Source organism: Ursus arctos, unplaced genomic scaffold (genome assembly GCF_023065955.2).
Source record: "Ursus arctos isolate Adak ecotype North America unplaced genomic scaffold, UrsArc2.0 scaffold_6, whole genome shotgun sequence".
Classification (NCBI taxonomy): Eukaryota; Metazoa; Chordata; class Mammalia; order Carnivora; family Ursidae; genus Ursus; species Ursus arctos.
In genome coordinates this window covers 61,550,051-61,575,960 of record NW_026623078.1, presented here as the reverse complement: position 1 = coordinate 61,575,960, position 25,910 = coordinate 61,550,051, and the positions used below count along the sequence as shown (strand labels likewise).

Here is a 25,910-nt window from a genome sequence, read left to right as displayed (position 1 = left end):
TTGGGGTGTGTGTGAGTGTGTGTGTGCGTGTGTTTGCGTAGGAGTTTTGGTGACGTTTGAGAAGATTGTTCTTACAATGAAGCACAGCATTCCGTTGTCATGCACTGATGTCTCTGAATTTTAGGGTAAAATAAAGAGCCACTATTCTAAGGTTTTGCCTGAAAAGACCAAAAGCCTCTTTTGTTGTTGTTGCTAAAAACAAACTGACGGTAAATGAATTGTGGAGCAGGTGCTGTTTATAAAGACTGTTGCTATTGGAAACTGCCTCTTTGACTGGCCTTTGCTTCACTAGGAAGCCACCAAACAAATCCTCATGAAGCTGTTGTTGTCAGGCATTTCATTCATGATGCCTGCCACAATATGCGAACTCTCCCTTGGTGCCTCCTTGTAAAATAACCCCTCTGTCCTTTTTGGTGGCTGCGTCTCAGCTCATAGTGCCTTAGGATCAGGTTAGCTCTTCCTTCTTGCCAGGGTTCTAGTTCAGTCTGCAAACTGTTACCTAGAAACAACAACAATTTGTAGCTGTGCTCTTTAATTTCCCTCTTCTTAATTGGAATGTAGGTTAAAAATAGAAAAAGAAGGTAAAATGAAACAAAATAAATTGAAGGCTTAATACTCACTTTGATGTAGTTGTAAACTTTGAAACAGAATTTCAAAACTGGAATTTTGAAGTGACATTCCTGGTAATAAGCAGGATTTGATTTCCTATTCAACTCAGTTGTGTAGTTTAAAAAATTGTTTCCTCTGCAATAATTAAAAGAACAAAAATTGTCCTATATGCGAAATTCTTTAATTAAGAGTCAGACAGAAGCACTCAATAAGTGTGACTTCAGCCAACTGTCTCCAGGGCTCTGAGGATTATCAGGTGAAGTGCCCTGAATATTGTTCTTTAATTTAAATGCCATTATTCATGGTCTTAGAACTTCTTAGGCTTAGCGGATTAGAATGATATGAAAGAAATCTTGACATTCATAATTTTTAATGGTAAATTAATAAATGCAATGTAATTGAAGTGCTGGTAAGGTCTTCCATGCCTTAATCTACTTTTAGTCTTTGACCCTAGATCTCCAAAATACTTCTCTAATCTGATCCCCCATCCTGGTGGCACCCATGAGATGATCAGGGGGTCTTTGCTGAAGAATTAATTACAAATAAAAATGAGAGAATATAGCCCAGATTTACCTGATGAAATTATTTACCCTTTTATGAACAAAAAGATTTAAGAGGCAAAAAGTAAAAATTTTAAAAAAGATACTAAAAGGCCAGTAACCCCATTTTTTTTAATCTCCAGAAAAGAAATAGTGTAAACTTGTGTATTTTCCTTTTTGTCTTAGTTGCCAGAAAGCTTTTAGACAATTCCTTGCCCGAAGCAAGCTTAAATCATGTACCTCAAAACAGCAAATGCTTTTGTGGCTTATATATAATCTTTGTTATGCCTTATTATTAAATATCATATTTATAATTATTTCTCTCTTCTCTGCTATCTCAAGTCTTTCTGAAACTTTTGGTGTGGCGTTATAAATGGTAATATTAGGTATATAACCAGAGCTAGCTTTATGGGCTAATAAAGTTGATAGAAACTCATGCTCAAAAGGGTCCAGTGCTGGGGTTTAATGCTCTATGATCGCTGTCTTAAAATTCTTAATTTCAACTTTAAATTTGTATTTTGTAAGTGAAGTCTATGGGGACAACGGAGTATGTGCTGAGGGCTTGGAACCTCTGCTCATGCACAGTCAGCCTCTCTGCTTCCAGGCCATTCACCCCCTATCATGTGGTATCCCTTCCCTGAACCTCCCCACTCCCACTCCTTCTCTGGGTCCACTGATGCTTTCTGCCCAGCCAGTCCATAGTGTCATCAACAGAGGGAGGCTCACATTGCAATTGTCTTCCACCCCTTTCTGGGGGCTTGGGTGCAAGCATGAAATATGTAGGAGTTGGGTATATTTATAGACTCTTAGAGCAGAACAGGGCAGCAGCTCCCCCTGTCCTGGGCTGACAACGACAAGGCATATTTAGTAAGAACTTTATGTAGGCTTCTCACTGACCCCCAATCCAGAAAGTAAATGCCTCCCAGAGTGGAGGTGCAATTTCTTGGAGCATTCTTTCGCTTGAGTTGGCAGTGAGTTGGCGAAAATGTTAAATTGATTTCTCTGTCCCTAACTATGGCATTTTCATCACCACAAGTCATGTATCCTGCCCTGCATGTAATAGATTCACATTTTAGAGCTTATTCATTCTTTCATTTATTCAATAGGACGTATTCTTCTTGAACCTAACATTGTTTTAATTAAAAACTATTATGGGGGCGCCAGGGTGGCCCATTTGGTTAAAGCATCTGACTCTTGATTTTGGCTCAGGGCATGATTTCAGGCTTGTGAGATCCAGCCCTGAGTCAGGCGCTGCACTGGGTGTGGAGCCTGCTTGAGATTCTTTCTCTCCCTCTCCCTTTGCCCCTCCCCCCTCCCCCCTCCCCCATCGCCTACTTGGGCTTATACCCACACTCTCAAAAAAAAAACCAAAAACCGATTATAATATCCAGCTGAGTGACACTGTGCAAAAAATATGCTCTCAGTCCACCAAGCCTGATAAATTAGAGATTTCAGTTGGCATATATGGGAATACATAGATTTCAAATATTATATTAGAAATCTTGAGTCTATAGGATGACTTCTCCATGATCCCCTAATGCAGATTAAAAGAGGTTACTGCATCAGAGTTCCTTAGAGTATAATAGTTTATTAACCTAGCCTCTTCAGAGTCTAAATGACAGATTCTGAACCATATGCATAGAATCTCTAATAAGCATACCTGATCATAATCAGGAATTGCCAGTATGTGGTTTAAATATGCTTATGTTTTATGATTAAAAATGAACATGATAACTAATTTTCCCTACCTATATATTAAGTATGCCATATGCTTACTACTTCTCTCCATTAAATGGCACATTAACCATCTGCTCTTCTAATCCAATACTGATAGTAATCAGTTGTGGAGACCCAGGTATACCAGCCAATGGACTGAGATATGGAGATGATTATGTGGTTGGACAAAATGTCTCTTACATGTGCCAGCCAGGCTATACAATGGAATTGAACGGTTCCAGAATTAGGACTTGTACAACTAATGGCACATGGAGTGGAGTAATGCCAACTTGTAGAGGTATGATAATTTCTTCAATATTATAAGTGATAACTGATGTATATTAACTTCTTAGTATGAAAAATTAAAGTAAGCTTCAATAGTGTTTTTGTGTTATTTAACTTTTTTCTGATGCTGAAAATTGCTGCAGTTTTATTTTAAAACCATACAGAAAATAACATATAGAATTTAAAATGATATTTCAAGAAAAATATTAAATTTTATTATGAATTATGACAATGATTTCTAGTGCAACCAAAACAAAAATATCATGTGCTCTGATATGTACTCACCTTCATCATTTATATTGATTAGTGAATATTTAAAAAAGAATATAACCTTAATGAATTAGAATTTTAATTTGATGATCGGTCAAACAATTCAAAGATGTGAAAAAAACTTTCTATAACTTGAGAACAGTCATAATTACAAAAACTAACTCTTCATAAAGAAAAGAACATCTTTCTTAATACAATCTAGAATTAATCTTGTAGTCAATATAGGCATAAATTTGCTGTTTTATGCTATTTATATTTTTCCACTGGAGATATATTTATAATTTTATGCCAGTTTTTATGATTATTTATGGAATACTGTAGATGCAATGTCAGGCCATTTCTATTGTTTTATAATAATACTGAGATTTCTCATTCAGGTGTCTTTCTAAACATCTGTGAATTGACAGTTTAATCTAACAAAAAGAATAATTTCAACTTGTGTCTTTTTCTTCTTGATTACCCTGTTTCTGAATCAGATCACTGTATATATACACAGTTAATACATGAAAATATATGAATGTACATTTTATATTTAGGAGTTATTTCATACACCATTGATTCTGATAATCGTAATATAACTCCAAGAATTATTCATATATGTTGCTAATCATAAAAGTATAGTCATTCTTATTTTTAGATTTTGCAATGCGTACCCCTCTTTTTCCCTTCATCTCTGTCACATTATCCTACCCATCTCTGCTTGAAGCCAGCTTAAAACAAATTTTTAAATAAATGTTTAAACATTTAATAATTTATTTTAAAACCCTAAAGTAAGTTTTAACATATGAATTTAAGTGGTTGTAGAACCAATTTGGGTATTTTAATGAGATACCTGATTTAGGTTTTTTCCAAATGTCACAGAATTACTTGCAAATTCCTTGCTATAATGTTGACGCTATATATAGCCAAACAGCCCTGATCTTCAGTCTGTCTAAAGGTCATTGGAAAAAATAATTTTATATAAAACCAATAATTTATCAGTTACAGTATACTAGATGGAAGGTCACCCTGTATTTGCTTCGCTTAGATGTCAGGCAGCTTGTTATTTTCTAGAAGAATCTCTGACAACCAGTAGCCATTATGTTGCCAAGAAATAGTTACATCCTAGAGGGATTAATTCCAGGGATGTTTCAGGACTACTACCAGGAGAATAAAACATGTCACACCATATTGTCCTCCGAAAGGTTAAATTAGCACATATGCTGCTGCTTCTGATTTTTTTTTTTTTACATCCTGGATATTTCAACAGCTGTGTCTAATCGCTTTTAATGTAATTGCAGCTGTTACCTGCCCAACTCCTCCCCAGATCTCTAATGGAAGGTTGGAAGGAACAAATTTTGACTGGGGCTTTAGTATTAGCTACATCTGTTCTCCAGGCTATGAACTATCCTTTCCTGCTGTTCTGACCTGTGTAGGGAACGGTACCTGGAGTGGAGAAGTACCACAGTGCTTACGTAAGTATAATCTCTATACTTAAAATTCCATTTTCCCATTTCCACTGTCTTGAAACTACTTGACTGAGATTATTGCTGTTGCTTAAAATTTTCAGATTTTGCTAGAACAAATATCAGATTGTTAAAGCTCATTCCGAGGCATAATTAAAATTCAATAGGAAATCATATTTACCAATGTAGATACTTTTCCTGTAATCCAACTATTATGTTCTTTCTGCTCTGACTCTAAATATTAGGCTAAACTGCTTTGTTTGCAAACTTATTTTAAAAAATTATTTCTCAAATCAAAGACCCTTTAAGATTAATTCTACTACTGGAAAAGTATTCTGATTTTTGTCCAGTTTGTCTCAATTGAACACTCTAATTTACTCCAAAATTTCTTTCCACAGTAAATCCATGTTACTTTACATGGTCATTCAAATCAAGTTCTTGTGATATTATTTGTCATGATAATGCTTGTGATTATACCTAAAATGATTAGGGTAAGCTTGGAGAAGAAGGATTAATATTTTTTACAGAGGTCACTTTACAATATATATTCCAGCAAGTATCACTTCAAAATTAATTTGGAAGATTGCAAACAAAATAAGTTGGCTTTGTGTTTTATACAAATTATTGTAGCACATGATATGGGCAACATTCATGCAGAGGTGTCTGTTTCTAGTTTTCCTTCCCTTCCCTGCTTAGGATAGAGGAGCACCCCACCTGTCCCCATGGCCTTGAAGTTAAGCAGATCTAACTGATGATGCTGCTTGGAATCCTCCAGTCTTCTCATTCACAGTAGAAGCCAAATTGCCTGTGGGCTTCTGGGCCCTTTGTCTTCTTTTCTCCTGATCTCATCATATGCTTCTATCCCCCAATACCTCAAGGTTGATGTCACACAAATTGTCCCTTAAAATTCTGTTGTTTTTTTTTTTTTAAAGATTTTATTTATTTATGTGACGGAGAGACAGCCAGCGAGAGAGGGAACACAGCAGGGGAGAGGGAGAGGAAGAAGCAGGCTCCCAGCTGAGGAGCCCGATGTGGGACTCGATCCCGGAACGCCAGGATCACACCCTGAGCCGAAGGCAGACGCTTAACGACTGCGCAACCCAGGCGCCCCTTAAAATTCTGTTTTATGCTGAGAATCATCTTAGAAAAGACCAATGTGTTCTAAATAAGACTAGATATTCTATGGCTACTTCAGAATAGATAGGGACAAGGAGATTAATAGAGATGAGTTCATGGTAAAATTCATTTGATATGACGGGGAAAATCTCAATAAATAAGTATCTTGGATATGATGTTTTATTTTTTGGTTCTATTAAAATACAAATAATAATAAAGTACTTACTATTGACATTGAATTATAACTGTCCAAATGTAATAGGGCTCACTTTGTCCAAATTGCTTTACATATATGATTTCTACTACACAAAACAGAACTCCTAGTAAGTATATTTACTTATGACATTTTAACCGGTAATGACACTTGGGCTCAGAGAGAGGAATCAAATTGTAAGGACCCTGTGTGACCCTGTCATCATTTAGGGCACCAGCTACGTTATTTGGCCTACGGTTGCACTGCCACTAAAAGAAAGAGTATGAATTCCAGTTCAGAGAAGGTAGACTAAAGAGATAATGCTCTTATCCATTGAATAGCCAAATTCATTCATTTTAGGGACTTGATAGAAGGGAAAGTCTTTTCTCTTTCATTTTGTTCAAAATATGTCCTTTTTTCTTAAAGTTTAATGTCATTGTGACCTAAAACCTTTTAAAAGTATACTCTGTGCCTTAAGCCTCTAAACTAGACACAGTAGGTTGTTTGGTTTAGTACATGGAAATCTACAGATAGAAAATAATGGAATGATGAGGTAGTGAGGGGCAGGTAGAGACCAGGATCGAGGAGTTTATGTGGTTGCCTCTCCCTCCTTTCTTTTCTTTGTTGAATAAAGATAAGATTCTGAGGGAATGACTCAGCAGAAATATGCAAGAGAAACACTTCAGAAGTAGGTAACTAAATAATTTGGCAATAGAAATGATGGGAAAGCTAAAATGCCCATTGATAATGTTCACTGAGGAAATAGCCATTGAATTCAAAATGTGCTAGAGACACAAAGATTTTAAGATGAAGACCCGGCCTCTAGGGTTTGACGTTACATTGCTAGAAGTGATGTTATATTACTCATAGCACAAAGATTTACAATAGCTAGTAAATGCTGAAATTAAAACAAACACTAAACAAATGTTTATTTTACCTGTGTTACTTTACTCTGAAATTTTCCTCTAAATTTATTTTGTTGAATATTTGTTTAATAATTACTTTTAACTTTATTCTAAAAAGAAAATGAGAAGTTCCTAAAAAGAGGTTTGAAAATTCAGGCCTCTCCTAGAGTCTTGAATTTCAGGAAGGGTCTCTCTTTGTACCTCTAGCTTAAGACTAAGGTATTCTGTTATTAGGGTATTTATCCATTCCTGTTTGCCTAGAGCATTCCTAATTTATTCCTGTTGTCCTGGTCAATGTCCTATCCAGTTAGAGGTCTCCTTTCAGCCTCAAAAATATCTTTGGTTTGGGGTACCTGGGTGGCTCAGTAGTTAAGCATCTGCCTTCGTCTCAGGTCATGATCCTGGGGTCCTGGGATCGAGCCCCGCATCAGGCTCCCAGCTTGGTGGGAAGCCTGCTTCGCCCTCTCCCACTCCCCCTGCTTGTGTTCCTTCTCTCACTCTCTCTCTCTCTCTCTGTCTGTCAAATAAATAAATAAATAAAATCTTTAAAAAATATATCTTTGGTCGAGGATGCACCACCCTAAGGGAGCATTTATACTTGAAAACATTTGGATGTTGCTGTTTTTTTGCCTTATTTTGGGCATAAGCTTTCAGGTGCTGAATCTGCAAATTTAAAATCCAAGTATGCTTAAAAATGGTTAAAATGGTATTTATATGTTCTGTACTTTTACTACAATAAACAAATTGAAGGCATATGATATCTTTGTCTAGGTTATCTACTGGATTTGAAACATCTGATCTCATCCCCTATTACACTTCTGCATATTCACTCTGCTCCAGCTTTACTGGGCATGCTAGATGTGCTCCAGCATAGGGCTTTGGCAGTGCTGTTTCCTTTATCTAGAATGATCTCCCTTGGGTTATCAGCATGGCTAAATGCTTTGTTTCCTCCAGATCTTGCTTCAGTGACAGACACCCTTTCACCTTATTTGAAACCCATCCCCAGCCATCACCATTTATCACACCCACACATACACAGTCCAGATCTCCTTCCCGCACTATTTCTCCACACAGGACTCACTACCTTCCCACATACCACCTTTTCTTATTATGTTTGTTTGTTTGCCTCCCTCACAAGTACATAAATTCCATAAGGGCAGGAATCTTAGTTTGTTTCTTGATATGTCTAAGTGCCTAAAACTTCTTAGAATAGGTTCTTTTAGTTATTAGGAAATATATGTTGAATGGAATAATGTATTCAGTTTGTTTACAAATTCTGTCAAGATGGTATTTTCAATAGTAGTTGTGGAACATTGAGATTCCTTGGTTTGGTATAGATTTGGACTCTACTGGGCTCCTTTACTCTTTAAGAAACACTCGAAAATCCTCCACAGTATTACAGAGAGGAAGACAACAAGACACTGGGTATGTGCCCTGAGTGTTCAACACAGTACAACAGAACAAATAAGTGTATCTGTTATATACATAGAAAAAGAGCAATCTGGAGAGTACAACCTAGACCGTTATGGGCTGGTTCTTTCTGACAGAGCTTTCTTGAATCACATGGCTTTACAGAAGTATACTCCAACTTTGCAACCAATTTGTACAAATGTGTGGTTTGATTCTGATCAATACAAAACAACAACAAAAATATAAAAAAATTCTGTGGTTACTAAGGTGGTCTACTAGGTGGAAAATACCTCAGTCGGAATTCTTTTAAATATTATGCTGAGCTGTACATTCAGTATTTATCACGTAGATGAAAGCTAAAAAAATTTCTTTGGGATACATTAACATGAATAACATGTCACTTTAGTTCAGTATTCCAGTTATTTTCATCATTTTTCTAAACCGTTACTCTGATGGATCCTAAATCTTGCTATAAATATCTTTCATTTCCAGCCAAGTTCTGTGGTGACCCCGGTATACCTGCCCAAGGGAAAAGAGAAGGCAAAAGCTTTATATACCAGTCGGAAGTTTCATTTAGCTGCAATTCTCCTTTGATATTAGTGGGATCAAGCACCAGAATATGTCAGGCAGATGGCACTTGGAGTGGTTCGTCACCTCACTGCATAGGTAATATTAATTAAAGGTTGATGATTCTCAGTAATTTTGGAATTTCTAGTATGAATGTTTTAATTATTTTCTCTGTCCTATAAACTATAGTTGCCTAAATATGAAAAATAAATGTAAAATATAAAGCAGTTATAAGGCACTGAAAATGAATACTGTTAAAACATATGATATTGTATTTAGCATTTAAAACTTCCCAGAGAAACATTAAAAATAATTTTCTTGTTAATTAGTAAAATGAAAAAGAAAAAAGCTCTCAGATTAATAGCATTAAGTATTAACATTTATCTATATTTTTATAGTTAATGAATCATAGTCAAATGATACTAAACTTGCTCCAAAAATTTTTAAAAAAAGACACACTGATGGCACCTGGGTGGTTCAGTCAACTCAGGTCTTGATCTCAAGGTCCTGAGTGCAAGCCCCGCATTGGGCTCCCTGTTGGGCATGGAGACTACTTAAAAAAAAAAAAAAAAAAAAGGATACATTGACTTCAGAATGTCTCTAAGCACATTTCTATAGTCTTAAATTAAATGCCGTATTTGTTAAACCAACCAAATAATCTGTCAAACAAACTAGCCAACTGAGACACTACTAGTTTTATCATTTTTATACCTAAATCTCCTACAGGTGTCCATGAAAAATGCCAATAACTAAGTCCTGTTTCTGGAAAAACTCTTACTTCTTGAGGGGAATATTATCCTACCTGAGATTATAATTTAGCAAGTCCTTGAGCAAACGTTTTGTATACGTGTTCTTTTTTCAATTCCTTCATTTTTCCTTAACTTTTTATCCACAGAGTGAGTTGGATGTCAAGTGCTTTTATATTAGAAGGGTTCAAAGTTCAAAAATTGCATAATTCATGTAAATTGCAGTATACCTGAATTCTTGCTTTAAAATTAGCAGTCTTCTGTCCGTGGAGAGACACTATTAGATTTATACTCTTTATTATTACCCATGGTCCTTTTCATTAAGCCCCAAATCATTCAAAATTGTTTTGTATGTGAGAAATATACATTTAAATATAATTACAAATTTTAAATGAATATTATGTTTATAATCTTCATTTTAGAACCCACCCGTACCTCATGTGAAAATCCAGGAGTCCCAAGGCATGGATCTCAGAACAATACATTTGGATTTCAAGTGAGTACTTTAAATATTTCTATTTAGTATAAAACTAGATCAAAAGGTGTCTTTGATTCATGTGCATATAATCGTGTTGGCAGAAACAGGAAAACATCATGCTTATATTTGTATTCATAACCATATAAAAAAAAGTAGAAGGCAACAAAAGAGTGCAAGTAAAAGGAAATTAGAAGAGGAAAAATGTGGTTTAAGAAAATAGCCTAACTGATCATGACTATAAAACAAAAGAAAAATTGAAGACAGCTGTGAGCGTAGGAAAATCCATATGTAGTAGTTAGTACCTAAGAGAGAGCGAAGTAAGAAGAAATGAGGGGATAAATGAGTAAATTCTAAAGGGGGATGTGGGGGAGTGTAGAAAGGTGAAGATGAAAGAGGTTAAAGAGTTAACAAACATATAAAAATGTGGTTATTCAATAAAACAATTAGACTAAAATATGTTTATTTTATAATATGTGTATTATACTAAATTTTCACTGACAAGGGAAATTTCTGAAAAAATAATTTATCCTATTGTTACACAATAGTTGGATTGTTACATTGGAATTCTTCAGCATGCCCAGTCATGTGTGTCTGACTTTCTTATTTTCTCTTTTTCTAATTTAGATTTTATGTAGAGATTCAGCAAGTTTTTCATTACAGGGAGCTTAGGGGAGCCAAATTGCATACTGACTCCACAAGGAAATAGCCAATATACACATTACCCAATTGCCTTGTGTTGCAGAGTTTTCTAAATTGTACTACTTTGTGTGAAATTTAGTGGGAACCTGAAAAACATCCATTTCTAAAGGAAGTACTCATCAAAGGTGCCATATTTTTGTTGCTAAAAATAGTTTCCATTTATCTACAGTTCAGGCACAGTATGAACATTGATTTGATAGCATTTCCAATTCTTCCGGTTTGCCTTAGGCCTGTCTACATAATATGTGAAAGTGTAAAAAAGGCGTCTCAGTCTCCATTATGTTGGTGTTTTTAGAAAACTTTAGATTCATATCTTTATAAAAGGTTTTATCAATTGATCTAAATCCTGAAAAATGGACAACTAGTTAAAGAGCATTAGTCCTCATCATATAGATGAAAAAGCTGGAACAGAACGTGACTTGGCTTTGATCACCGAGCAAGTCAGTGACTATATCCTGACAGAATACAGAATTTTGATGTTAGTGTCTGTGCACTAAATCAGATGATTTTCTGAAGAGCATGAGTCCTTTTTAATACATATCCTTTGAAATAATGGGAATGGAAATGAGTAAGAATGAATTTAGTACAGTCATCTAATGAAATGAATAGAATCATTACTTCTGCATTGTAAGAATTCTGTTATAACCATTGAAAAATGTTATCCCAAAGTTAATCTAACCCTGAAAGCATATTATTTGACCAATACAATGCATTGGATCATCATATTCTACTTAGATAAATATGAATAGACTAGATTTCAAATATGATAAACTCTACATAATTACATTAATCTTTATTAAAATGACAAATGATATACTGAGTATGTTAAATTCGTGACATCAACTTTCTTACATGCATATGACTGGTTTGTGTGTATATATGTATATGTATACTAAATATATTTACTAAATCGATACAGAGCCGATGGAAATTTTAAAAGTTTAATAATTCTGACTATTATTAATGTATTGGTAGATGCCAGATAGAATCCTGGAAAAGCCATCTTTATTGGTTGAGAAAAACTCTCACTTACAAGTTAAAAGAAGCTATTTGAGCTAGCTTAAGCCTAAAAACATTACAAGCCATGTGCAGGTATGTCGCGGACCCCAAGAAAAGGGATCTAGGTGAGACCCATCAAGCCCAGAATCTAGCAACTGGACTCAGTCTTTTCCACTACTCTGCTTGCCTACTTTGTTTTTTTCTTTGCAAATTGGCCATCTAACGAAGGGTGCATTTTTTTATTTACCTCTCAGCCACTTACGGAAAATGATTAATTGTCTCAATCTTAGTTTCAATTTCTAGAGAGAAAATAAGAATGTCTCAACTTTTGTATTTACCTCTGATTTGATCAGGTGGTCAGCAGTGACTTAAGTAAAATGATAGGAAGTTCACTTCTGGGAGGGACAAGAGAATGGGAAAGTTATGAATTACACACTCACTCAAATCATTTTCTTGATTTTTAAAAATATGTTTATTCACTCTTTTTTCTGTATAGATTTATATCATAGATTTTTGGACATAGATATAATTATTAACATATAAGGATATATTACCTATTGCTAGAGATGACAAAACTCTTGCGTTGAAAAAAGTACCCAACATAATTTCTCTTATATCCAAAATATTGTAAGTTGGAATAATTTTTGGCTAAAAATAGATTGGTAGTGAAGGGAGTAGCTGTCAAAATGATTGATACAACATCTAGATTAATTATGGGGTAAATTGCAGACACAAGTTCTTCACTAACTGCTGTATCATTCTTTAAATTGAGCTGTGGGTTTTGGGAGACACATCATTAGGAGTAAGGACTTCTTACTTTAAAGTTACTGTGGAGGGGCACCTGGGTGGCACAGCGGTTAAGCGTCTGCCTTCGGCTCAGGGCGTGATCCCGGCAATCTGGGATCGAGCCCCACATCAGGCTCTTCTGCTAGGAGCCTGCTTCTTCCTCTCCCACTCCCCCTGCTTGTGTTCCCTCTCTCGCTGGCTGTCTCTATCCTGTCAAATAAATAAATAAAATCTAAAAAAAAATAAATAAATAAATAAAAAATAAAGTTACTGTGGATATGAAATGTTTTTAATCTGACTCTTCGATGTGTAACGTCAAAATATTGAACAGTAAGATTTTTAGCCATACCAAAATAACCATGGTGATGATGTATGCTTTCCAGTTTATAATCTAAATTAATACATAAGCACACTGAATGGGACAAATATGTTACATAATGTTTTATTGCTTTTAAATGATGAATATGACATGAATTTTAAAACAAAAAATCCCCCAAATCAAGTGTTTTTAATTAAAATCTGATTTTTTTTAAATAAAAACTCATAGGATATCTTAAAATTTATTTATTTTTTTAAACCAGGAACCTCAGGGCTGAAATTGATGCTTAATGAAACTCCCTTGCATCTTATCTTAAGCATATGTTTTCTCCTTTCATTTTTATGATCCTGCCTTTCTACATCAATTTTGTTAATCAAAATATGTGTATATCTTTTATTAGAAGCTACTTCATTTTTTCTTGGGTAAAATGTTTAATATAAACGCATAGTACAAAATGCAAATATAAAATGGTTGTTAAAATATACTACAGAGGAAGTATATAAATTGTGAATTCTTAGTTTTATATATATATGAAATAAATGTATGCTATATAAATATATATTAAACAGATATTTAATATGCGATGTTAAAAATCAGACACAAATAAATACAATGATGAAATTCTAGGAAAGCAAAAGTCATTTGATATGAAATATCATGAAAGAGAAAGATCTTACTTAGAGTATTCTAAATATATACAAAATGTCTGTTATGCCTTGATTAGCTATCTAAACTTCATGGCTTAGGAACTGAGATATAACATTTAAAATAAAGAAATAAGAAAAAAATGAAATAAGTAGTTAAAGATTTTTATTTATTTATTTGACAGAGACAGCCAGCGAGAGAGGGAACACAAACAGGGGGAGTGGGAGAGGAAGAAGAAAGCTCCCAGCAGAGCAGGAAGCCCGATGCAGGGCTGGATCCCAGGATCCTGGGATCATGCCCTGAGCCAAAGGCAGATGCTTAACAGCAGAGCCACTCAGGCGCCCCATGAAATAAGTAGTTAAAGAAGATAAATTATATTTACTAAATAGACATGTCTTATAATTTTATAATGCTTTTGCGCAAAACATGTTAATTGGGTCCAACTTAAAATGATTTTTATGTAAACAGTGGCTGCAATTAAAACTTAAAATGGATGATTTTTAATTCCTTATATAAAAATAATATTCAATATTTAGCATTATATATAATTGGTTTTACAAACAGCACTTTTTATTGGTAATTATTGGTGGGAAAATTGTACATGAAATATTTTTCCACAAATTTTTTAAATTAGATAATGAAAAATTATTTTTTCTACAAATAATCAAATTATATTTTGCATGTTAGAAGCTAATTTAGAATCAGAAGGACCTATCATCACAAGTTGGAAAAGGATGGACAGTCATATAAAATATAGTATTAAGTGGTCTTATAAATGAAAAAGCATTAATGCACTTTAATTTGGAGAAAATTTTGGTAATTGATTTAACTATAATAAACTCTGAACAAAAAATTAATCAGTTATTAAATTTGTTTAATTCTAGGTATATTAGATATTTGGTATAAGTATTTGTGAATGTGACAAAAATAGTTATTATGTAAGTATTTGTGAATTTGGCAAAAATAGTGTGATATAAAAAATTTTTAAATAGATTTTACTTTTCTGGTATCTGATTAATATCTAAAGCAGTACTTATGATGACTTTGGAAAAGTTTACAGAAATAAGGAAAAAAGTATTACAAGTAAAAAAAAAAGGCTATGTAATCCAACATATTTCTTAACATCTTATTAACAGCAAGTCTTAGTGAAGTAACCCAAATGTACCCTTCAAAGAATAAATGGTGATTTAGCTTCCTATGTAAAGTACGGAAGGGATATCATTCTTCTTTAAGAAACTATAGACATGTTAAATCTTTTTAAGTTAAGTAATGAAATGATTTTGTCATTTGTCACTAAATTAGTAGTCCCCATTCCTTTAGTTGATCTAAGAGTTTCGAGAGTTCTTTGTGCACAAGGGTGAGTAACATGGTCCCTAGTTTAGAGAAACTAACCTCTGGTGTGTGGGTGATTTCATAGGATAGATGATAACATTGGTAACTTCAGAAGTTGCTAAGGGAGCACATAAAAGAAAGTTCTCCTAATCTGTTGCTGCAGGGAAGTCTTTCTAGAAATGTCTGAGCTAAATCTTTTAGGGTAAAATCTAGGAAAAGAAAGTTGGGAAAGACATTCCATGCAGGGTAAACAGCGTGAAAATATGCATGCATTAAGGGAACAACAAAAATTCAGTAATACGTGAGCACAATTTGAGTAAAAGTAAGTGGTCAGTGATGAAGCTAGAGAAATGGGCCTTGGTCAGGTTATAGAGGCTTTTATCTGTCAAGTTAACACAAAGTAACTTTATCCTATGGGTGATTTGACAGTAAGGATTTTAAGGAGAATGCTGTACTTCCATGTTCATCACTCTGACTTTATGTGGAAAATAAATTTAATGTGGTCAAGACTAGAGTAATGGAAACAAGTTAGATGATTATCGTAATTGTAATTATGATTATTATAATTATAATTATGACAGTAGTTCTCAAAGTGTGGTTGCTGACCGAGCAGCAGCAGTATGACTTAAGGACTTGTTGGAAATACAGATTCTGGGCCTCCCCCAGATCTACCCAGTCAAAAACTTTCAAGGGAGGCTCATCTATTTGTGTTCTGGTAAGTCCTCGTGATTATGATATCTGCTAATATTTGAGAACCAAATCTGTAGAAAAGATATTGAGGACTAAAATAAGATGTATAAGTGGAGAAAGACAGAAGGGGACAGTTTAAGATCTAGGAGGTAAAATTATCAGTATATGCTATTAGATTGAATGAGGGGAGATTTATGGGTAGAAGGTGGCAACCATTAACTGAGATCTACCCTAAAGTAGGATTGCTGGGTTGATAGAGGTAATGGTGTTTGTAAAACCAGTTTGAAGAACAGAATTGCAAAAGCTACATGATCAGTCACATAATCTAGTCCATATGAGAAAGTCAAAATATATAGCATCGTATTGCATAACTTCAGAGTATGTGAACTGCGTGCTCTGGAGCACAATTTGAAGGACGTCGTTTATGTTGAATACAGGGTGAACAGTGCTCCTGGAGTTGAATAGTGTAGCGGCCTTGGACAAAATGGGTTATCAAGGGGATAAGAGATCTCCTCAAAGCTATCATGAAGGTATCTTGGAAGACACAATGTAAGATAACTAGAAGAATAAAGGTTGTTCTCAGAGAGTGAAAGTTAGAATTGAATGTTTGTGGTATAGCATAGCTCTGGGTAACAACGAGGATATCAGAAATGGTAGCATTTAGCTACTCTCAAGGTCCAAATGGAATCTTGGGTCAAATTATGTCACTTTTAGCTTAGCCTCATGTCACTTTAGCAGGTAGGAGCAGGAACTAACTGGGAAGGAAGGAAACAGGGTATTTGTGAAACGTGCCAAGAGGATGACTGATCATTCTCAGACTCCAGTTGCTGGGGAAGGCTGAAATGGCAGACACTAAATATTCCTCACCTTGTCCTCCAGCTGTAATCATTTAATAAACCCTGATGATTTCTTCTTGTAATGTAGTTTGAGTAAACAACATCCTTCCCAAGTCTACTGCCACAAGTTAATTCAGCTTTTATCTATTCAAATCTAATATGGTAGTGCTGGCTTCATGATTATAATTACTGCTGGTCATTCTTTTCGTTTAGTAGTTTCTTTATGCAGTGGCTAATTTAATTTTCAAACAAATTTTACTTGCTCTGAGAGCTTTAGCAACTTGATGTTTTCATTAAAAAAAGATTTCAAATGCCATTGCCTGCCTTTTGAGACCCTTCAGAAACTGATTCTTACATTTATCTTTGACTTAATAATTAAAGTTGGAATTTATTTAAAACCTATGTGCCATCCCTGAATGGAGTAGATTTTACATCCTATTTCATTTAATGCTTAAAACAAATCTCAAGACAAATAATATTATCATCTTTATTTATAGATTAAGTCTCAAAGAGGGGATATACCTTATTCAAGCAAGATCAGATCCAGAGTTAAAGCCACACACACACATTACTCTGGCATCTGTTTTCTTTCTTTCTTTCTTTCTTTTTTTTTTTTTTGCTGTATCGCACTGCTTCCCACTTTACCGTTCCCCAACTCAACTTCCTATCTCACTGTGTGAACTATCCATGCCAACCAATCAAATGCACTCTTTTTCCTAAACTATATGATGTATATTTTAGCCTTCATACATTTTCTCATCATGTTCTTATCTTTTCTACTTTTGTATCAGTTGTTCTCAAGCTTTATTGTTCATTAAAATCACCTGGAGGGCTTGTTAAAATACAGATTGCTGGTCCCCATTCAGTTTCTGATGCAGTGGGTCTGGGATAAGGTCCCAAAATAGCATTTCTAAAAAAGTTCCTAATGATGCTGAGGTTACCGGTCTGGGGCCTCACTTTGAAAACCATGTTCTATGTATTTATCCAAAATTCACATCCTTAAAAGCTTAGTGCAAATTACATGTCTTCCAGTATATATTTGTTACAATCACAGCTTTTGCATCTAAACACCTTTACATCTAATCTTATATTGCATTTACTGTCTTCCATATTCATTTGCCTGTTATGTTGTTATCTTTATTTCTCTGTCTTCATCCATCTTTACTTATTTATCTTTACTTAGCGATCTACCTGTCTGTCTTGTGTTTGGATGTAGCTTATTGGCCTTTTGGTGTCTTATGTATTTTCTTCAAACAACCGTGACAAAAAGTTTGGCACCTATGCTTGCATTGGGTACTCAAATATTTGATGATGATATGTATACAAAGAGATGTAAGTTTTTTCTTTAGTCTTGATTTCCCCAATTTTATTTTAAATCAGTTTTAAATATCTTTTCCTACTAGCTTCTACCATGAAGAATTTCTTTTGAAAGTATTTTCTCATCCTCGTTTTTTTTTCTGTTTGTTGCCATATTTGAAGCTGCATTGGTATGTTTCTCTGTAATTTGCTATAGGTAGGAAGTGTTGTGCAGTTTCATTGCAAAAAAGGACACCTTCTGCAAGGGTCTACAACACGCACTTGCCTTCCTGACCTCACATGGAGTGGAATTCAGCCTGAGTGCATACGTAAGTATTGTGGCTAAGAAATTATACTTACCACAGATAGGAATTTATACGCATTTTTTCTTACAAGTGGGAAGTAAATCTATATCTACACAAAAGATGTATTACCTGGATTTTTTAGATTATGATAAAACATAATTTGTGTATATAAGTTTATTACTATATCATAACCCCAATGACCATTAAGGAGCATTCTTTCTAAACAAGTCAGAAGGCATGAGGCACAATTTCAGTTCTTTTGCAAACCGTTCAGCTTGGTCATCTGGTAATTTTAGATGATGATTAGTTTATCAATTCAGAGATCTGCACCTATGAATCTAAGGTATGCTGAAATACAGAAGGCTCCAACTTAGTACCTCTTAATCCTTTATCACTTGTAAAACTCTCTGAGAATCTGAGGAAAGATAGAAACATCCATGGAAGGAAATACACATGAATAGTTTGACCAAAAATTTGAATACTATTTCAGGATTTCCTGGAGCTTCTAAATGTGCACTGACCCTAAGTTGAGAGCACTTGCCGTACAGATTAAAAAAGAACAAAGCCCAAGGTCATGAAGCTGTCTTTTCTGGCTCACAGTTAGAAATAAATTTCAGCTGGTGAATTACTTATCTCTTTCCCTCCCAATTTCTCTTTTTTATCTCCTTTCCTATCTTTTAAAATCCTGAGCATCTTGGGGAAAAACGATAAAGAGTAAGCAGGAGTAGAAATACTCATCAGAATGTTGGCCATCTTTTAGGATTTGCTGAAGTTTATATAAGTCTGGTGAATTTACTGTAGCCCTGTTCAGAACCACCCAAATGATCATGGGAGCCCCCTGCGTACATGCAGCTTACTGAAAAGCAGCAGAACACTCCACTGAGAAGTCATTTACATGCCTGGTTGGTTGATATTTGAATATGGCAAAATTCCTTAAAAGACAATTCAGTAGAGTGCATACTTTAGAACCTGTGTGAGATGTAACTAGGTATTTCATAGTAAACTAAAGTTCTTTGATGATTTCTATTAAGGCTATGATGATTTAAAAAGAGTTACTACTGAAAGCATCTCAGAACTTCTACTATGTGCATAATATGAGAATTAACTTACTTCTGCTTGTGAATAATGTGAGGATTAATTAATGTAACTCCCCCCAGCCCAAAAAAAAAAAAGAATGTAGTAGAGGCAGACTATTTGTGTTTATCCTTAGCAATATTTCCTCCATAGGATTAAATGACATGAATGGAATTATATTAAATATAAAATAAGTAACACAATGTTTATCACATAATATTAAAAAATGTTAGCTCTTATTTATAGCTTTCTGAAGCTCCTTTGGGAAACAAATGGAAATTTTTTTCCAAGCACATTTGCACACAAAGTATTTTTTTCAGAGGCAAACTTTTAAGTATCCATATCCATGAGCAGAAATGCTTTCTGGTTTAGGGAGAAACTTCTTTTGTAGCATCTATCTCTGAGAAAGAAATGGTATTTATAAGACAAAACAGGAAAACTGGGGGCAGGGCCAAGAAGTGCCATAAGTATGGGTAAAATGGAATAGAAGTAGGGAATCAAGAGTGGGAGGAAGCTTGAAGAAACGGAGACAAAAGTTAAAAGAATGAAAAGATACTGCTACTTATGGACCCAAAACATGGCCAGAAACTTCCACAAGTAAAAAGTTACTAAATTGTACTTTCTACATTAGGAAGTATTAACGTCAGAGTGACATACTGAGCTGTGGTTGTATTTAACTTAAGAAAGCATGTTTTTAAATTTTAAAATAAATGTAAAATTAAAAATAATAATATTTCATAAATTGGCATAGAAAATGTGAGCTTGACAAACTTTGAAAGGTATCTTACTACAGGACTCCATAGATACTTTAAAATGCTAATAATTATTGAGACTCTCTAGAATAGTGATATAGTACACATTTATAAGCTTAATTAGCCCCAGTAAGTCTTTTTTCCCTCCTTAGCTTCCCTTTTAACATCTACCAGTGTTCCACAGATGACTGCTTAGGATATGCTAGCCTATGAAATTAATATGTGCATTGACATTGATACATTTTCCTTGATTAATTAAAATAAGTAAGCAAAGGTATATTTATATAAAGGCATTAACATGACTCTAATATATATTGTGACTCTCATCTCAAAATTTTCTTAACATGTCTATAAAAAATGAACGCTTTTATTTTTTCTTAATGTAGCCCACAGCTGTAAACAGCCAGAAACCCCTGCTCATGCAAATGTAGTAGGAATGGACCTTCCATCTCATGGCTATACACTCATTTATACCTGCCAGCCTGGCTTCTTCTTAGCAGGTGGAACAGAACATAGAGTGTGTAGATCTGATAACACCTGGACTGGAAAAGTTCCTGTTTGTGAAGGTAAGTTTTCTTTATAGAAGCTTCTAACAGAGCTGTTGTACTATTTCAGCCTTCCTGCGGTGCAGGAGACAAAAACTCAACTCACATTAGCTTAGGTACAAGAGAAAAATATATTAGCCAACTCCAATGGCAGGCACTTCTGGATCCAGAGGCACAGAAATATTATTGGGGTCTTTTTATAAATTCTTTTACATGGTCTGTTTTTTCTTCTTTATTCTTTCTTCTAGTTACTTCATCATGGTAGGTGTATTAGTTTCTTGGACTGTTATAACAAAGTACCACAAGCTGTATAGCTTTAAAAAGCAGAAATTTATTCTCTCACAGTTCTGGAGGCCAGAACCCAAAATCAAGGTGTTGGTACATCCAGGCACCTTCTGAAGTCTCTAGGGAGAAGTCATGCTTTATGTCTTCTTACTGTTCGGCAGCTTCTGGCTATCCTTGGCGTTCCTTGGCTCATAGCTGGCCCACACCAATTTCTACCTCCATCTTCATGTGTCCTCTCCCCTTCTTATAAAGGATACCAGTCACTAGATTTCAAGATTATTTCACCTGAGGATCCCTAATTAATTATATCTTCAAAGACCCTATTTCCAAAAAAGGTCATATTTTGAGATTCTTGGCGAACATGAATTATTTATGTTATTCAACCTACTACAGTAGGTAAAATTGCTGCCAGCATATTTTTTGGTTTGGAAGAGTTTTTGCCAAAGCTGCTTGGTCAGGAAAGCACTATTCAAGAGTCTGATTGTCAGTTTTAAATGGAGCCTACCTCCAAATCTGTTAGTCAGTCGGGGTAATACAGTATTTTGACCAGATCTAAGTGAAGTGTCTACTTCTCTTGCTGCTCGATCAGGGCAATCCTCATCTGGATAAGATGTAGTGGGTTTACCAGAAAAAAAAGGCTCATGTGTTCAGAACCAGGAATAAAGGAAGTTTTTCTACAATTCTTGATAAGGTCATCAATAAATTCCTTTTCCTTTTCCTTTTTGTTTCCAGCCCTTCTAATTCCCCTTCTCTTGCAGCATTCACAAATGTTAATGACCTCCTTTTTTTTGAAATGTGTTCATTCTCTTCTCTTAGCAAGAACACTACTCAGTTTGTTTTAAATTTTTCACGAGATTGAAAGATTAAAAGTCCATTTAAATCCATGAGAACTTCAATAACTTTTTATCTATCCACTTTGCTGTTTATCATCACTACTATAGTAAGTTAACTCAGCATTATCTCTACTGAGACTACCACAGCAGCCTCCTAACTTCTCTGCCTGTATCAATATCCCTTCCTTCCCAAATTGTTCTCTGTCTTGGAGTCAGAGTGATGTTCACCCAAATTATTTCACTTAAAACCTTTTAAAGACATTATATTGTTCTTAAGAAAAAGACATGCCTTTACACAGTCTCCAAGCACTGAATGTCATAGCTCCGGTAACTTTGCAGGCATATCCAGCAACCCACATGAATTCCTTGCTTTGAACTACCTTTGGTTTGGCTTAAAGCTTTAGTTTTAACTCTTTACTTTTGAGTCTCTCCAATTTCTTATAACACCATGAGCCACCTTAACACATTTTGATTTTGAAAAACATACTCGACCAAATTATTTCTGCCTTTGTGCAATAGGAACATACCCTTAGTCTTCAGTTACCATGCTGTAATCAACTGTTTATGTGTTGGTTTATGTGGTTTACATGTTCTTTAAAATAAGAAAGAGAATCCTGAAATGGTAAGGCAGCACTAATCTTTCCCTTGTCCCACTGGACTATAACGGGGTAATTACTGAAATCGTTAGTTATACAACGGAAGTGTTGAGTAGGTACTGAGATGTTAGGATGAATTGGACATTTTGGAGAAAACTATATGATATGTCAGAGGATAAAAATGACAATGCATTACTCTGTGTGTTATTAATTATATTAACTTTTGTAAACCTTTTTTTTTTTCCATAGCTGGTTCCAAAATATTGGTGAAAGATCCAAGACCTGCACTAGGAACACCCAGCCCAAAGCTAAGTGGTTAGTAATTTCAGTTGTTTTCCTTGAAGTCATGATTTCTAAAAGTGATCTTTTTTCTTGACAAAGTGAACATTATTTAGAAAACTATAGATTGAGTATGAGAAAACTATGAATTTGACTATTTGGAATTTGAAAATTTATATTTTAAGATATTAAATTTCAAGGAATGTAATTCTGAGACATGTTAATATTCCAAAAATAATGTTTATAGTTCTCTCTATAAAATATCCTCATGAGTATCTGAAAATGACTATACTATATTGGCAATGCTCTATTTAAAACATTAAAACAAAAAATTGAGCTGTTTTAAATATAGATTTTTTTAAAAGGAACAATACATTGGGTATGAGAGTAAAAAAGTTCAGCAATTTTAGTTTATAGTTTATTGATTTAAAGACCAAAATTTTAAATTTAGTCGTTGAAACATGGGCTTTTCAGTCCTACAGCCTTAATGTAATTGCCATGTTATATACCCCCTACTACTATGACTTTAGAAAGTTTTTATATATCTGAGCCTCCATTTCTTTATCTATGCAAAAGAAACAATGATTAGATTATTATAAATGAATTTCATGAAAATGAAATGTGAAGTACTTTAGTGCATAGTAAGGCCTCAATATAGGAGAGCTCCTTTTTTTAGTGTTAGTCCGTATTTTATTTATATTATATAAATTAAAAGCTACAGATAAAGATTCCGTATTTAATCTGTAGCTTGGAGACAGATTTGGTCTAGTTATATTAAGCCAGGAACAGTGTTAGGTTCTAATTTTAGTTGTGTTTAGAAGTTCTCAAGGTGCATGCTATAAAACTGGAGTACCCACAAAAAAATCAGTCTGAAACACTGATTAATTTAACATGCAGTGGAAATAGACTGAATGCCAGTAAGGCAATCAAAGAATATAAGAGAGTGAACATAAGAGAGAATGTTTAGCAATGGAGTCAGAAAATCACAGTGGTCAATCAATGCAGAATTTTCCAAGGGAGATGGTTTATCTAGTAGCAGATAGGTGTTTTAAATAATAACTCCAGTATATCAAATGTAAAACCTGACTTTCCTGGGCAAAACATGACCTATGGTCATCAATAAATAAATCAGACAGGCAAAAAACTAAAAAAGAATATGGTAGAACAACACAATTAGTTAGCTTGACCCAATATATATATATATATATATATATATATATGTATATGTGTATTTGTATGTGTGTGTGTGTGTATATATATATATATATATATATATATATATATAAAGATTTCTGTATCAAACAATTATAGAATATATATTTTATTCAAAGGCACATGGGACAGGTATAACAATTGATCATATATTAAGTAATAAATAAAAATGTATAAATTTCAAAGCAAAGTTAATCTTCAGATCTGATATCTGACGATGCAAGTAAAAATTAATAAGAGAATAGGTACATTTAAAAAAATTCTGAATATTTGGAAATTAAAAACAAAATCAATACTTATGAATGATTCATAAATTAAAGAATAAATTAAATAAAAATATAATATTAGAACTTAGCTATATTGAAAAATCTAAATATCAAAACTTGGGGACTATATCAAAAGCAATGTTATGAGGGGAATTTATAGTTTTAAATTCTTACATTAGAAAAGAAGAAAGCCTTAGAATTAATGAATTAAGTAACCCTGTTAAGAAGATACATAAAATATAACAGAATAACAAAAAGAAAGCAGAAAATCAATGTAATAATAAAAATAAAGAAACACCCCCCCACCCCAAGGATGCAATAGAAGAATCTCAACAGAGCCAAAGGTAGTTCTTTAGAGGAAAAAAAGTAGAAAATTTCTGGTAAGATTGATCCAAAAAAGAACAAAAATTAAATAATATAACAAAAGGAAATGTGAACATAACCACATAGAGAGTAGATTAAATCAATTATAATTATATTAATGGAAAACTATCCATAATAGCCAACTTAAAAAAATGGACAAATTACTTGAAAAGTAATTTGAACTAACAAAAGAAAACTTGAATGACGCTATAATAGATAAATTAGGAACTGAAAACTATTTTCACAGAGAAAAACCAGGTCCTTATGGATCTGCTGATGAGTTCTGCCAAATTTTAAAGGAACAGAACAGATTATCCCATTTTATAAAATCTCTTCTAGTCAAGAAATCTCATTCTGTGAGGGGTGTGTGGGTGGCACAGTGGGTTAAGCATCTGACTGTTGGTTTGCGGCTCAGGTTATGATCTCAGAGGTGATCCCAGGGTCATGAGATGGAACCCCAGCTTGGACTCCAGGGCACATCAGGTGTCTGCTTAAGATTCTCTCCCCCTCGGGGCGCCTGGGTGGCATAGCGGTTAAGCGTCTGCCTTCGGCTCAGGGCGTGATCCCAGCATTATGGGATCAAGCCCCACATCAGGCTCCTCCGCTGTGAGCCTGCTTCTTCCTCTCCCACTCCCCCTGCTTGTGCTCCCTCTCTCGCTGGCTGTCTCTATCTCTGTCAAATAAATAAATAAAATCTTTAAAAAAAAAAAAAAAAGATTCTCTCCCCTTCTCCCTCTTCCTTTTCCCCACCCCCTCACTCACGCACGCGCTCTCCCTCTCTCTAAAAAAAAAACAAACAAACAAAGAAATCTCATTCTGCGAATCCAATATAATTCTAACTCAGAAAGACATTATACGAAAGGGAAAATTACAAGCCCATTTGACTCAGGTTGTATAAATGAAAATATCCTACATAAAATCTTAGCAAATCAAATCTAAAATTATAGTATAACAGAAAAACCAAAAGATGACACATCAGAACCAAACTGGATTCATGATAGATATGCAGGGTATTTTTATGTTAAATAATTCTTAAAAGTAGTCTGTGAGGTTGGGACTAAAATGCAATTTTGATCAGTGCAATACCTACACAGAAAATACTTGCTAAAATGCGACACCTATTTATAATTTTAAAAGACTCTTAAAAAATTATAAAGGAAAGGAATGTCTTTAACCTGAGTAAAAAAAGATCTGTAAAACTGCAGAGTAAATGCTATCTTCAATGGGAAAACATTAGAAACTTTTAATTTAAAACCACGAGGCACTGTGATTCGATTACTCCAAAATCACAAGACTGAGACTTGGCAGTTATATCAGAGGCAGGAGAATGATATGACATTTAGCAATATGATGAAGCCTGTGAAGTGAAGTTTAAAATCCGACATCTTGAAAGAAAGAATCGAGACATCTTATGATGATATCCACCACATCAACGAGAGTGGGCTGACATTTTAGAGTTTACGGAGAACTGCCAGATACACATTCATATTTAAATCCCAAAATAGACCTAACAATAGAA

The 25,910-nt window shown here is 34.3% G+C and overlaps 1 protein-coding gene across 3 annotated transcripts in view; it reads left to right on the top strand.

Annotated features, from left to right (window-relative positions):
- Window positions 1-25,910, top strand: part of CSMD3 (CUB and Sushi multiple domains 3) — a 1,143,082-nt gene that overhangs the window by 1,103,871 nt on the left and 13,301 nt on the right. For all 3 annotated transcript variants that reach the window (XM_026495547.4, XM_026495546.4, XM_026495545.4), the window contains 7 exons: window positions 2,983-3,162; window positions 4,700-4,873; window positions 8,981-9,154; window positions 10,224-10,297; window positions 18,099-18,210; window positions 20,399-20,578; window positions 22,521-22,586. In XM_026495547.4, the coding sequence (XP_026351332.2) occupies window positions 2,983-3,162; window positions 4,700-4,873; window positions 8,981-9,154; window positions 10,224-10,297; window positions 18,099-18,210; window positions 20,399-20,578; window positions 22,521-22,586 (960 nt within the window). The remainder of the gene's footprint in view (window positions 1-2,982; window positions 3,163-4,699; window positions 4,874-8,980; window positions 9,155-10,223; window positions 10,298-18,098; window positions 18,211-20,398; window positions 20,579-22,520; window positions 22,587-25,910) is intronic.